The following is a 14,582-nucleotide window of genomic DNA, read 5'->3' on the forward strand; positions in this document are numbered from 1 at the left end:
TCTCTCTCTCTCTCTCTCTCTCTCTCTTTCTCTCTCTCTCTCTGACAAGTTACCTTCTACCATTTTATTATAAAATCGAAGATAATGAAAAAATTAACATGAAAGAATGATAGGTATCATCTCTCTGTTCTGATAAAACAGGTGGATCCTGTAAATCATTTTCCGAGTCCTCACTAATGTCTTCACTTTCTTCAGCTTCTTCTTCTAAATATTCACAGTCACTGTCTTCAAACTCAGAAGCACTGCTAAATACATATGTTGTGTCCTGCTCCATGGTGAGTTATGATCTGAGATCCTTGGCTCTTATCAGGATGTGTCTTCACACTTATCATGGTGCTTTCCACCCGGCGGGTCGCTGGGGTTGCCAAGTGTCGCCCGGAGAAAGGGAAAATAGCTTAGTTACCGCTAAATTTCCAGAGCTAGTGACAACACTACATGTGGAAACATGCCAGACACTTCCACTCACACCATCTGACTCGAGAAACCGTGCTTGGACCTCAAAATTGAGGCGCGAAAATTCTTGATTACCGGTATGATCGCCGTCGCTACGGACGCATTTTTGCAATCGTATATATACGATTGCCGGAAGGAAAGGGTTAAATAGTAAATAATTTCTGTACTTCCTCATTGTTTTGCAGTATTTTTTTTCATATAAACATATGAGAATTGGTGTTTTCATGTGAATGATAGTAAAACATAAATAAATTAACATTATTTTCATGAATCCTAGAAATCCACTGGGGGGGGCTGCAGTCTTGCAGTCCCTATTAACGAGCCGCCACTGGACACAACCTTCCAGACAACTATCCCTTCTTCTTCTTCAATGACACTCAACTGTCCCCCTTTTCTACACTGAAAATCCTCGGTCTGTCCTTTACTTATAATCTGAACTGGAAACTTCACATCTCATCTCTAGCTAAAACAGCTTCTATGAAGTTAGGCATTCTGAGACATCTCTGCCAGTTTTTCTCACCCTCCCAGCTGCTAACTCTGTACAAGGGCCTTATCCATCCATGTATGGAGTATGCTTCACATGTCTGGGGAGGTTCCACTCATACTGCTCTTTTCGACAGGGTGGAATCAAAAGCTTTTCGTCTCATCAACTCCTCTCCTCTAACTGACTGTCTTCAGCCTCTCTCTCACCGCCGCAATGTTGCATATCTACCTGTCTTCTACTGCTATTTTCATGCTAACTGCTCTTCTGATCTTGCTAACTGCATGCCTCCCCTCCTTCCGCGGCCTCGCTGCACAAGACTTTCTTCTTTCTCTCACCCCCTATTCTGTCCACCTCTCTAACGCAAGAGTTAACCACTATTCTCAATCATTCATCCCTTTCTCTGGTAAACTCTGGAACTGCCTGCCTGCTTCTGTATTTCCACCTTCCTATGACTTGAATTCCTTCAAGAGGGAGGTTTCAAGACACTTATTCATCAATTTTTGACCACTGCTTTGACCCTTTTATGGGACTGGCATTTCAGAGGGTATTTTTTTTATTAGATTTTTGTTGCCCTAGGCCAGTGTCCTTCCTACATAAAAAAAAAAAAAAAGTGAGGTCTAAAGCACTGTTCAGAGGGTGCTGTGAACTTATCATTAAACCCAGCTGTGACCTCACTGAACGTTTCCCTTTGTGTCTCACAACACAAGGGGGCAGTCACAGCCTGCCCTCTAAAGGCAACTCTCTTCCTCCACACAAAACTACAAGCAACTAATAACACACACACCCTTCACTCAAAAATTTTAAAATCATAATGGCAACTACTACACCAGCTTCGGAGTCCCCATCTGGGGAGGGGACCATAAATGTTCCCAGGTCAGACTGCCTTTCTGTCGACAACCCTAAGTGTCTTGACACCCCCCTCAACTTTTTCTTCATTAACTTCTGTAACATTCGCGGTCTAAGATCTAATTTTCAACCTGTAGAACACCACCTCTCCTCTTCTAAACTTCATCTTCTTTTCCTCACTGAAACTCAGGTGTCTGAGGCAACTGACAGTAGCCCCTTTTCTGTTCCCTCCTACTTTATCCTCATTTTCGAGCCAAAGCTGGATGCTGCGTTTATGTGTGCAGTGACTTAACATGCTCTTGTGCCCACACTCTTGAATCTTCAGAGTTTTCCACCATCTGGCTACGACAACAGAGTCACTCTCAAACTAAATTTATCTGTGCTGTATACCTCTCACCTAACTCCTCTGATTATAAGAAATTCCTTGACAACTTAACTTCCAAAGTGGAGCACATTCTGACTCTTCCCTTTTGCAGAGATCTCCATTCCTGGAGACTTCAATGTTCACCACCAGCTTTGGCTTTCCTCTCCCTTCACTGACCATCCTGGTGAACTAGCCTACAACTTTGCTATCCTCCATGACCTAGAGCAATTGGTGCAACACCCTACTCGTATTCCTGACCGTCTTGGAGATACACCCAACATTCTTGACCTTTTCCTGACCTCTAATCCTTCTGCTTATGGTGTCACCCTTTCTTCTCCGTTGGGCTCCTCCGATCACAATCTCATATCTGTATCTTGTCCTATCGCTCCAATCCCTCCTCAGGATCCCCCTAAGTAAAGGTGCCTCTGGTATTTTGCCTCTGCTAGTTGGGGGGGACCTGAGGAGGTATTTTGCTGATTTTCCTTGGAATGACTACTGCTTCCGTGTCAGAGACCCGTCTTTGTGTGCTGAGCGCATAACAGAGATGATAGTGTCTGGCATGGAGGCGTACATTCCTCACTCATTTTCTTGTCCTAAACCTTCTAAACCTTGGTTTAACACAGCTTGTTCTTGTGCTATACATGATAAAGAGGTGGCCCACAAAAGGTACTTAAGCCTTCCATCACCAGAATCTCATGCACTTTATATTTCTGCCCAGAACCATGCCAAGTCTGTTCTCCAACTAGCCAAAAACTCCTTCATTAACAGAGAGTGTCAAAACCTTTCAAAATCTAACTCCCCTCATGACTTCTGGCATCTAGCCAAAAAGATCTCCAACAACTTTGCTTCTTCTTCTTTCCCTCCTCTGTTTCAACCAGATGGCACCACTGCTATCACATCTATTTTTAAAGCTGAACTTTTCGCTCAAACCTTTGCTAAAAACTCTACCTTGGACGATTCTGGGCTTGTTCATCCCTCTCCTCCACCCTCTGACTACTTCATGCCACCTATTAAAATTCTTTGCAATGATGTTTTCCATGCCCTTGGTGGCCTAAACCCTCAGAAGGCTTATGGATCTGATGGGGTCCCTCCTATTGTTCTCCAAAACTGTGCCTCAGTGCTTGCACTTTGCCTAGTCAAACTCTTTCAGCTCTGTCTGTCAACATCTACCTTTCCTTCTTGCTGGAAGTTTGCTACATTCAACCTGTTCCTAAAAAGGGTGACCGTTCTAATCCCTAAAACTACTGTCCTATTGCTTTAATTTCCTGCCTATCTAAAGTTTTTGAATCTATCCTCAACAGGAAGATTCTTAAACATCTATCACTTCACTACCTTCTATTTGATCGCCAGTATGGGTTCCGTCAAGGCTGCTCTACTGGTGATCTGGCTTTCCTTACTGAGTCTTGGTCATCCTCTTTTAGAGATTTTGGTGAAACTTTTGCTGTTGCCTTGGACATATCAAAAGCTTTTGATAGAGTCTGGCACAAAGCTTTGATTTCCAAACTACCCTCCTACGGCTTCTCTCCTTCTCTCTGTAACTTCATCTCAAGTTTCCTTTCTAACTGTTCTATTGCTGCTGTGGTAGACGGTCACTGTTCTTCTCCTAAATCTATTAACAGTGGTGTTCCTCAGGGTTCTGTCCTGTCACCCACTCTCTTCTTATTATTCATTAATGATCTTCTAAACCAAACTTCTTGTCCTATCCACTCCTATGCTGATGATACCACCTGCACTTTTCCACGTCTTTTCATAGACGTCCAACCCTTCAGGAGGTAAACATTTCACGCAGGGAAGCCACAGAACACTTGACTTCTGATCTTTCTAAAATTTCTGATTGGGGCAGAGCAAACTTGGTATTGTTCAATGCCTCAAAAACTCAATTCCTCCATCTATCAACTCGACACAACCTTCGAGGCAACTATCCCGTCTTGTTCAATGACACTCAACTGTTCCCCTCTTCTACAATGAACATACTAGGTCTGTCCTTTACTTATAATCTGAACTGGAAACTTCACATCTCATCTCTAGCTAAAACAGCTTCTATGAAGTTAGGCGTTCTGAGACGTCTCCGCCAGTTTTTCTCACCCCCCCCCAGCTGCTAACTCTGTACAAGGGCCTTATCCGTCCATACATGGAGTATGCTTCATATGTCTGGGGGGAGTTCCACTCATACTGCTCTTCTAGACAGGGTGGAATCAAAAGCTTTTCGTCTCATCAACTCCTCTCCTCTAAGTGACTGTCTTCAGCCTCTCTCTCACTGCTGCAATGCTGCATCTCTAGCTGTCTTCTACTGCTATTTTCATGCTAACTGCTCTTCTGATCTTGCTAACTGCATGCCTCCCCTCCTCTTGCGCCTCACTGCATAAGACTTTCTTCTTTCTCTCACCCCTATTCTGTCCACCTCTCTAATGCAAGAGTTAACCAGTACTCTCAATCATTCATCCCTTTCTCTGGTAAACTCTGGAACTCCCTGCCTGCTTCTGTATTTCCACCTTCCTATGACTTGAATTCCTTCAAGAGGGAGGTTTCAAGACACTTATTCATTAATTTTTGACCACTGCTTTAACCCTTTTATGGGACTGGCATTTCAGTAGGCATTTTTTTATTGGATTTTTGTTGCCCTTGGCCAGTGTCCATCCTACATAAAAAAAGATAAAAAAAAAAAGGGTTCCTTTTAGAGATGTTTTTCACAATGAGCAGAAAATACTGTAGCAATATTCTTCCAACCCTGCTGGATGATGTGTGACCAGGTTATGTGTCCTCCAACCACACTGGGTTAGTATTTAAATGCTGTAAAACTGCTTCTAGACTACATTAAAAAACTTTAGCAGGTAACAGTTTGAGTAGCTTCAGTATAATGGCCAATGAGAACTCTTCATAAACCAGTGACAATCCCAACAATGATCAACAGTGCAGTTTCCCTAAATTCCATTTCCCATCTAAGTAGGGGCAACCAGACTCACTTCCCATTAAAAAGTATTATAATGGACTACCCTACCACACTTATGAACAGAGCATCTTATGCACCACACCTGTATCTTTCAGAAATCCATCACTACCACTACAGGTATAAACTGCCTTCTAACCCTTCAGTCTTGTCAGTCTCTCCAACATCTCTCTCAGTTTGAGAAAATGTAAGTCTTAAATACTGGGTCAACAACCATTACAAAACAAGACCTGTATTTCCATAATCTCAATCAAAGGAAGTGTCATACATAGTCAAACATTCAAGTATATTTGGTCAAGACTTAAGTAAATCATCTTCTCTAGAATCTTTAATATATTCAAATAGGAAAATTACAAGATTATGAATTGGAAAAACACATTTTTATGGGAATGGACAACAAGCCTGCACATTCTTTCTATCCCTTTCACTGGTGCACTTTGAAATGATGCTTCTTTTCTTTTTTCCATCCTGGTATGACTTGAATGTGCCAAAAGTGCAAGATCAAGACACCTACCAAACTAAACTGGTCTAACCATTTGAATATCTTCTATTCAACTTTTTGGAGCAGGGACCACACCCCTGTATCACACAATCACCCAGGCCACACCCCTGTATCACACAATCATCCTGGCAACACCCCTGGATTGTAAAAAAAGCAGTACCTCATGTGAAAGCTTCTTGAAGATAATCTTGTGGTTGCGCACTTTGGTGATGAGCCACAGGTAGCGGAAGGCTTGCTGGGTGGTGGTGGAGGAAGGTGGGTTAGAGCGCACCACCTCCACAAGGCAGGACAGCAGCTCCTCCAGATGAGGGTCAAGTAAGTGTGGTTGTTCCTGCCATGAACATGTCACAAGGTTAGTCAGTGGAGCCAGAGAAGCAAGTTCACTATGGAAATGGGAAGTACATCACCATTCTTTCCTTGCTATGAGAATACTATTTGATATATATATATATATATATATATATATATATATATATATATATATATATATATATATATATATATATATATATATATATATATATATATATATATATATATATATATTGCAAATTTACAAGTTTAAGGAAGCATAATAGAATTCTAGACACAAATGTTGGATGTCATCAGGCATGAAATTAAAATAAGAGTCTCTTCTTTCCCACCATATTACAACTTCATGTTTTGTTTGTGTTTGTTGTCAATGGGGTTGGAAAAAACATGAGTTTTTTAAATACAACCTACTGAGTTTTTTGTGGTTTTATTGTTTTTTTGGGGGGTTTTATTTATTTTTTTTGTTTATTCCTCACATTTATAAGTAAATCAGTTTAAATAAGCAGTTAAAAAGTAATCTAGAGTAAAACAAAAGGTTTGAAGTGGGTTTTTTTTTTATGTATGGGGCACTGACCAAGAACAACAAAACTGCAATAAAAAAAAAAAAGGCCCACTAACGTGCCAGTCCCTGAATAGAGTTGAGAGTGGTAGTCAAAAAATTACAGGATACGTTTCTTGAAACCTCCCTCTTGAAAGAATTAAAGTTATAGGAAGGAAAAAATGCAGAAGCATACAGGGAATTCCAGTTTACCAGAGAAAGGGATGAATGATTGAGAATACTGGTTAACTTCTGCATTACAGAGGTGGACAGAATAGGGGTGAGAGAAAGAAGAGTCTTGTGCAGTGAGGCCATGGAAAGAGGAGAGGCATACAGTTAGTAAGATCAGATGAACAGGTGGCATGAAAATAGTGGTAGAAGATAGTAAGAGATGCAACATTGTGGCAATGAGAGAGAGGCTGAAGACGGTTAGTTAAAGGAGAGGAGTTGATAAGACAAAAAGCTTTTGATTCCAGTCTGTCTAAAAGAGCAGTATGGGTGGAAACCCTCGTACATGTGAAGCATACTCCATGCATGGACAGATAAGGCCCTTGCACAGAGTTAGCAGCTGGGGGACGGTTGACAAAAAACTGGGAGAGATGACAAAGAATGCCTAACTTCATAGAAGCTGTTTCAGCTAGAGATGAGATGTGAAGTTTCCAGCTTAGATCTATAAGTAAAGGAAAGAATGAGGATGTTCATTGTATAAGAGGGGGACAGTTGAATGTCACTGAAGAAGTGGGGATAGTTGTCTGGAAGGCTGTTTTGAGCTAATAGATGGAAGAATTGGGTTTTTGAGACACTGAACAATACTAAGTTTGCTCTGCCCCAATCAGAAATTTTAGATTATATGTCAGGCACTCTGTACCTTCCCCGCAGGAACTGTTTACTTCCTGAAGGATTGGACATCGACAAAAAGACATGGAAAAGTATCATCACCATATGAGTGGATAGTACAAGATTTTTGGTTTAGAAGATCATTGATGTATAATAAGATGTATAATAAGAACCCTGAGGAACACCACTGTTAATAGATTTAGGAAAAGAACAGTGACCGTCTACCACAACAGCAACAGAACAGTCAGAAAGGAAACTTGAGATGAAGTTACAGAGAGAAGGAGAGAAGCCATAGGAGGGTAATTTGGAAATCAAAGCTTTGTGTCAGACTTTATTAAAAGCTTTTAATATGCCTAAGCCAACAGCAAGTTTCACCAAAATCCCTAAAAGAGGATGACCAAGACTCAGTAAGGAAAGCCAAAAGATCACCAGTAGAACAGCCTTAACAGAATCCATATTGGCAATCAGATAGAAGGTTGTGAAGTGACAGATGTTTAAGAACCTTCCTGTTGAGGATAGATTCAAAACTACAGAGAGGCAGGAAATTAAAGCAATAGGATGGTGGTTTGAGAGACTAGAATGATCCCCTTTATAGAAACAGATTGAATTTAGGCAAACTTCCAGCAAGAGGAAAGAGGAGGAGGCAGTAGACACCTGCCGAAACGATAATTACTCCCAGTGATGTCTAAAGCACTGTTCATGGGGTGCTGTGAACTTATCATTAAACCCAGCTGTGACCTCACTGAACGTTTCCCTTTGTGTCTCACAACACAAGGGGGCAGTCACACCCTGCCCTCTAAAGACAACTCTCTTCCTCCACACAAAACTACAAGCACCTAATAACACACACACCCTTCACTCAAAAATTTTAAAATGATCATGGCGACTCCTACACCAGCCTCGGAGTCCCCATCTGGGGAGGGGACCAAAAATGTCCCCAGGTCGGACTGCCTTTCTGTCGACGACCCTAAGTGTCTTGACACCCCCCTCAACTTTTTCTTCATTAACTTCTGCAACATTCGCTGTCTAAGATCTAATTTTCAATCTGTAGAACACCACCTCTCCTCTTCTAAACCTCATCTTCTTTTCCTCACTGAAACTCAGGTGTCTGAGGCAACTGACAGTAGCCCCTTTTCTGTTCCCTCCTACTTTCTCTATCCTCATTTTCGATCCAAAGCTGGATGCTGCGATTATGTGCGCAACGACTTAAACTGCTCTCGTGCCCACGCTCTTGAATCTTCCGAGTTTTCCACCATCTGGCTACAACTACAGTCACTCTTATACTAAATTTATCTGTGCTGTATGTATACCTCTCACCTAACTCCTCTGATTATAAGAAATTCTTTGACTACTTAACTTCCAAAGTGGAGCACATTCTGACCCTCTTCCCATTTGCATAAATCTCCATTCTTGGAGAATTCAATGTTCACCACCAGCTCTGGCTTTCCTCTCCCTTCATTGACCATCCTGGTGAACTAGCCTACAACTTTGCTATCCTCCATGACCTAGAGCAATTGGTGCAACACCCTACTCGTATTCCTGACCGTCTTGGAGATATGCCCAACATTCTTGACTTTTTTCCTGACCTCTAATCCTTCTGCTTATGCTGTCACCCTTTCTTCTTCGTTGGGCTCCTCCGATCACAATCTCATATCTTTATCTTGTCCTATCGCTCCAATCCCTCCTCAGGATCCCCCTAAGCAAAGGTGCCTCTGGCGTTTTGCCTCTGCTAGTTGAGGGGACCTGAGGAGGTATTTTCCTGATTTTCCTTGGAATGACTACTGCTTCCGTGTCAGAAACCAATCTTTGTGTGCTGAGCGCATAACAGAGATGATAGTGTCCGGCATGGAGGCATACATTCCTCACTCTTTTTCTCGTCCTAAATCTTCTAAACCTTGGTTTAACACAGCTTGTTCTCGTGCTATACATGATAGAGAGGTGGCCCACAAAAGGTACTTAAGCCTTCCATCACCAGAATCTCATGCACTTTATATTTCTGCCCTGGGGTTCTGTCCTGGTTCTGTAGGGTTCTGTCCTGTCACCCACTCTCTTCTTATTATTCATTAATGATCTTCTAAACCAAACTTCTTGTCCTATCCACTCCTACGCTGATGATACCACCCTGGACTTTTCCACGTCTTTTCATAGACGTCCAACCCTTCAGGAGGTAAACATATCACGCAGGGAAGCCACAGAACACTTGACTTCTGATCTTTCTAAAATTTCTGATTGGGGCAGAGCAAACTTGGTATTGTTCAATGCCTCAAAAATTCAATTCCTCCATCTATCAACTCGACAGAACCTTCCAGACAACTATCCCTTCTTCTTCAATGACACTCAACTGTCCTCCTCTTCTACACTGAACATCCTTGGTCTGTCCTTTACTTATAATCTGAACTGGAAACTTCACATCTCATCTCTAGCTAAAACAGCTTCTATGAAGTTAGGTGTTCTGAGACATCTCCGCCAGTTTTTCTCACCCCCCCCCAACTGCTAACTTTGTACAAGGGCCTTATCCATCCATGTATGGAGTATGCTTCACATGTCTGGGGAGGTTCCACTCATACTGCTCTTCTAGACAGGGTGGAATCAAAAGCTTTTTGTCTCATCAACTCCTCTCCTCTAACTGACTGTCTTCAGCCTCTCTCTCACCACCACAATGTTGCATATCTAGCTGTCTTCTACCACTATTTTCATGCTAACTGCTCTTCTGATCTTGCTAACTGCATGCCTCCCTTCCTTCTGCAGCCTCGCTGCACAAGACTTTCTTCTATCTCTCACCCCTATTCTGTCCACCTCTCTAACGCAAGAGTTAACCAGTATTCTCAATCATTCATCCCTTTCTCAGGTAAACTGTGGAACTCCCTGCCTGCTTCTGTATTTCCACCTTCCTATGACTTGAATTCCTTCAAGAGGGAGGTTTCAATTTTTGACCACTGCTTTGACCCTTTTATGGGACTGGCATTTCAGTGGGCATTTTTTTTATTAGATTTTTGTTGCCCTTGGCCAGTGTCCTTCCTACATAAAAAAAAAAAAGAAGGGAAGGTAGATGTTGACAGACAGAATTGGAAGAGACTGACTAGGCAAGGTGCAAGCACTGAGGCAGTTTCAGAGAATAATAGGAGGGACCCCATCATGTCCATAAGCCTTCTGAGAGTTAAGAACAGCAAGGGCATGGAAAAATTACTGCAAAGGATTTTAATGAGGAGCATGAAGTAGTCAAAAGGTGGAGAAGAGGGAGGAACAAGCTCTAAAGAAGACACACTTGTTTAGGGTCATGCTGATAGAGGTTGGTCCAGCTGGACAAAAACTATGTTAACTTGTAGTGTACAGGAAACGAACAGGTCAAGCTTGACTACTTTTACATATTTTATGTATATGTACATATACAGACCTTATTTATTAATATGATATAGAACTAAATTTTTATATGTTAAATAAAAAAAAAAAAGTTTTTTTATTAAGGGTATTTTTAATGCCAACCCTGATTGTTAACATCAGTGGCAATAATAATTTCTAGTGATATTTTAATTCTTTTAAAACATGTGATATTCATATGAAATAATCTTTTGGAGTGGAAAAATAATATTTATGAAAATATCGCTGGAGTGACCAATATTTCTTGGAATGCATCTCCTTTTGAAACCATGTACTGCAGTGTTCATTACATAATGACTGGCCATATAACCAGTCTGCTGGAAATATATCCACTGAATTTCAAGAGTTTTCTGCATAAGAACAGACTGCTTTACTTAGTTACCACGGTTTTACTTATGTGAAAACACATCTACCTCTTAAAAGCTTTCAAGCATAAGTCAAGAAAAGATAACACAGGTTGCTAATATGCTGGCAGCCTGGCACAGGACACCTGCATCATGGCAATCAATTCATGTACGAGTAACTATCCCTATAATACATGTTAACTACCTGATAGTTATCAAGGATCTTCTTTAGGTCCTCAAATGCTTTTTCTGCCATGAACTCAGTCTCCACCACACGCCCAATGGTGTCCACCATCTGCCGAACCTCCTGGTACTCCCGGAACATGTCAAGACTGCAGCTCACTCCTGCATCCTCCTCCTCCTGCTGCTGCTGTTGATGTTCCCCTTCTCCAACTTCTGCCTCCACATCCATCGTCATTTTGGTCACTGCTGGTAATGCCTGAAATCAAAGCCATTTTTCCTTATTACAAGTACTTCGATTTAAACAAGCCATTAATTGTTTTCCTTCTCATTTTCTGTTTCCTATACTTGACTTCATTTTATTATTTTGCTAAACATTTGTATTATTATTCTTTGAATACATTAGAGGCACAACACATGTACATGAGTTTGGAGGACAAAGTTAGAGAAGAGACTCAAGTGATTTGGGCAGGTCAGGAGGAGAGATATGCTCATAGTGGGTGAGATTGAGGAAGGTAAAGAAGACCAAGCATCTTGGAGAAGCTTGATCTGCCATGGTGAAAGCTAATGGGAGCAACCAAAAGAAGAAAGATTACCATGCCTTTCAAAACTGGCAATGTTATCATTGCTTGCCTTACTGGATTCTAAAACTGTCTTACTGAATTTTATCACCAATCAGTCATTCCAGAGAAATTTACCTATTTGTATATCACAAATCATATCTCTATGGTCTACCTGCCATTGTATTTCTGATTTATGTTTCAATCTGTAATGCCAAAGTTTTTTTTCAAGCATGGGGTTTGCAATCATGACTTAAATAAGTGCACTTAGGCCCATCAAGAGGGAGGAGTCAGCCAATGAATTGCACCAGGGCCCATGGGGTCTTTGGGGGCCCCAAAGGTAAAGATCCCTCCCATCTCTATCTTTACCTACTGGCTGCAGGGTGGGGCCCCTAAACTATTCCTGCACCGGCACATTTCAGTTCTCTCAGAGGCCCTGAGTACACTTATATAATAAGTAATCTAGCATTACATCACTTTATATGGGGGTGAGAATGGTCACCATCAGGCTTCAAATGACTGTCATCATGTCTGCCTGTGATCAGTGCTGATATTCTTATTTTCAGAGCTAAGGGATCACTTTTGGCAAACACAATAGTCTCAAGTTTTTTAATCTATCCTCAACAGGAAGATTCTTAAATATCTATCACCTCACATTTTTTAATCTATCCTCAACAGGAAGATTCTTAAATATCTATCACCTCACAATCTCCTATGTGATTGCCAGCATGGGTTCCATGAAAGCCACTCTTCTGTTGACCTTCTGGCTTTCCTTACTGAGTCTTGGTCATCCTCTTTTAGAGATTTTGGTGAAACTTTTGCTGCTCCCTTAAACATATCAAAACTCTTGATAGACTCTGGCACAAAGCTTTAATTTCCAAACTACCCTCCTATGGGTTCTCTCCTTCTCTCTGTAACTTCATCTCAAGTTTCCTCTCTGACCATTCTATTACTGCTGTGGAAGATGGTCACTGTTCTTATAAGCCTATTAACAGTGGTGCTCCTCAGGGTTCTGTCCTGTCACCCACTCTCTTCCTATTATTCATCAATGATCTTCTAAACCAAACTTCTTGTTCTATCCACTTCTACACTGATAACACCACCCTGCACTTTTTCATGTCTTTTCATAGGTGTCCAACCCTTCAGGAAGTATACAGATCACGCAAGGAAGCCACAGAGCACCTGACTTTTGATCTCTCTAAAATTTCTTATTGGGACAGAGCAAACTTAGCAATGTTCAATATCTCAAAAACTCAATTCCTTCATCTATCAACTTGATACAACCTTCTGGACAACTATCCCCTCTTCTTCATTGACACTCAGCTGTCCCCCTCCTCTGCGCTGAACATCCTCAGTCTGTTCTTTATTTATAATCTGAAGTGGAAACTTCACATCTCATCTCTAGCTAAAACAGCTTCTATGAAGTTAGGTGTTCTGAGTCGTTTCTGCCAGTTTTCTCACCAACCAGCTGCTAACTCTGTACAGAGGCCTTATCCATCCATGTGTGGAGAATGCTTCACATGTTGGGCAGTTCCACTCATACCGTGCTTTTAGACACGGTGGAATCAAAAGCTTTTTGTCTGACCAACTCCTCTCCTCTAACTGTCTTCAGCCTCATTCTCATTGCCGCAATGTTGTATCTCTTGCTATCTTCTACTGCTATTTTAATGCTAACTGCTCTTCTGATCTTGCTAAATACATGCCTCCCCTCCTCCTGCAGGTAGTTTTGGAAATCAAAGCTTTGTGCCAGACTCTATCAAAAGCTTTTTATATGTCTAAAGCAACAGCAAATGTTTCACCAAAATCCCTAAAACAGGGTGACCAAGACTCTGTAAGGAAAGCCAAAAGATCACCAGTAGAGCAGTCATGATGGAACCCATATGATCAGATAGAGAGTTGTGAAGTTATTAAAGTTTTGAATCTATCCTCAATAAGAAGATTCTGGAGCATCAATCACTTCACAACCCTCTGTCTGATCATATGGGTTCCATATTTCCTGCATCTCTAAAGTTTTGAATCTATCCTCAACAAGAAGATTCTGGAGCATCAGAGATGCAGGAAATTAAAGCAATAGGACAGTAGTTTGAGGGATTAGAATGGTCACCCTTTTTAGGAACAGGCTGAACATAGGCAAACTTCTAGGAAGAAAGAAATGTAGATAGAGCTGAAAGAGTTTGACTAGCCAAGGTGCAAGCATGGAGCCACAATTTCGGAGAACAATAGGAGGAACCCCATCAGGTCCATAAGCATTCCAAGGGTTTAGGCCAGCAAGGGCAAGGAAAACATAATTGCAAAGGATTTTAATGGGAAGCATGAAGTAGTCAGAGGGTGGAGGTGAGGGAGGAACAAGCCCTGAATCATCCAAGGTAGTGTTTTAAGCAAAGGTTTGAGTAAAGAGTTCAGCTTTAGAAATAGATGACATGGCAGTGGTGCCATCAGGTTGAAATAAAGGAGGGAAAGATGAAGAAGCAAGAAATGGATGTGATCACAGTGGTGCCATCAGGTTGAAATAAAGGAGAGAAAGATGAAGAAGTAAAGTTATTGGAGATGTTTTTTGGGCTAAGTACCAGAAATCACATAAGGAGTTTGTAGTATACAGGAAATGAATGGGTCAGGCTTAATTACTTTTAAATTTTACATGTATATGTACATATATAGACCTTAGTTACCAAAATGGTATAGAAATAAATTTTGACAAACAAAAAAAAAACACTTGGATTGGATTTTTTTTGTTTCTGTTTTGTTTTGTTTTTAGTGGGTATTTTTCTATGTCACCCCTGATTTTTACAGTACACAATAGAGTTGGTTTGACATAAATCAAATTATTTAAATCAAGT

General features: G+C 41.2%; 1 protein-coding gene across 4 annotated transcripts in view; it reads right to left on the reverse strand.

Moving 5' to 3' along the window:
* Positions 1-14,582, reverse strand: part of LOC135108124 (tubulin-specific chaperone D-like) — a 120,963-nt gene that overhangs the window by 94,333 nt on the left and 12,048 nt on the right. For all 4 annotated transcript variants that reach the window (XM_064018826.1, XM_064018824.1, XM_064018825.1 and 1 more), the window contains exons 2-3: positions 11,211-11,444; positions 5,757-5,927 (exon numbers count right to left, since the gene is read on the reverse strand). In XM_064018826.1, coding sequence (XP_063874896.1) covers positions 5,757-5,927; positions 11,211-11,423 — 384 coding nt within the window. In that variant the 5' untranslated portion in view covers positions 11,424-11,444. The remainder of the gene's footprint in view (positions 1-5,756; positions 5,928-11,210; positions 11,445-14,582) is intronic.

Source organism: Scylla paramamosain, chromosome 16 (assembly GCF_035594125.1).
Source record: "Scylla paramamosain isolate STU-SP2022 chromosome 16, ASM3559412v1, whole genome shotgun sequence".
Taxonomy (NCBI): domain Eukaryota; kingdom Metazoa; phylum Arthropoda; class Malacostraca; order Decapoda; family Portunidae; genus Scylla; species Scylla paramamosain.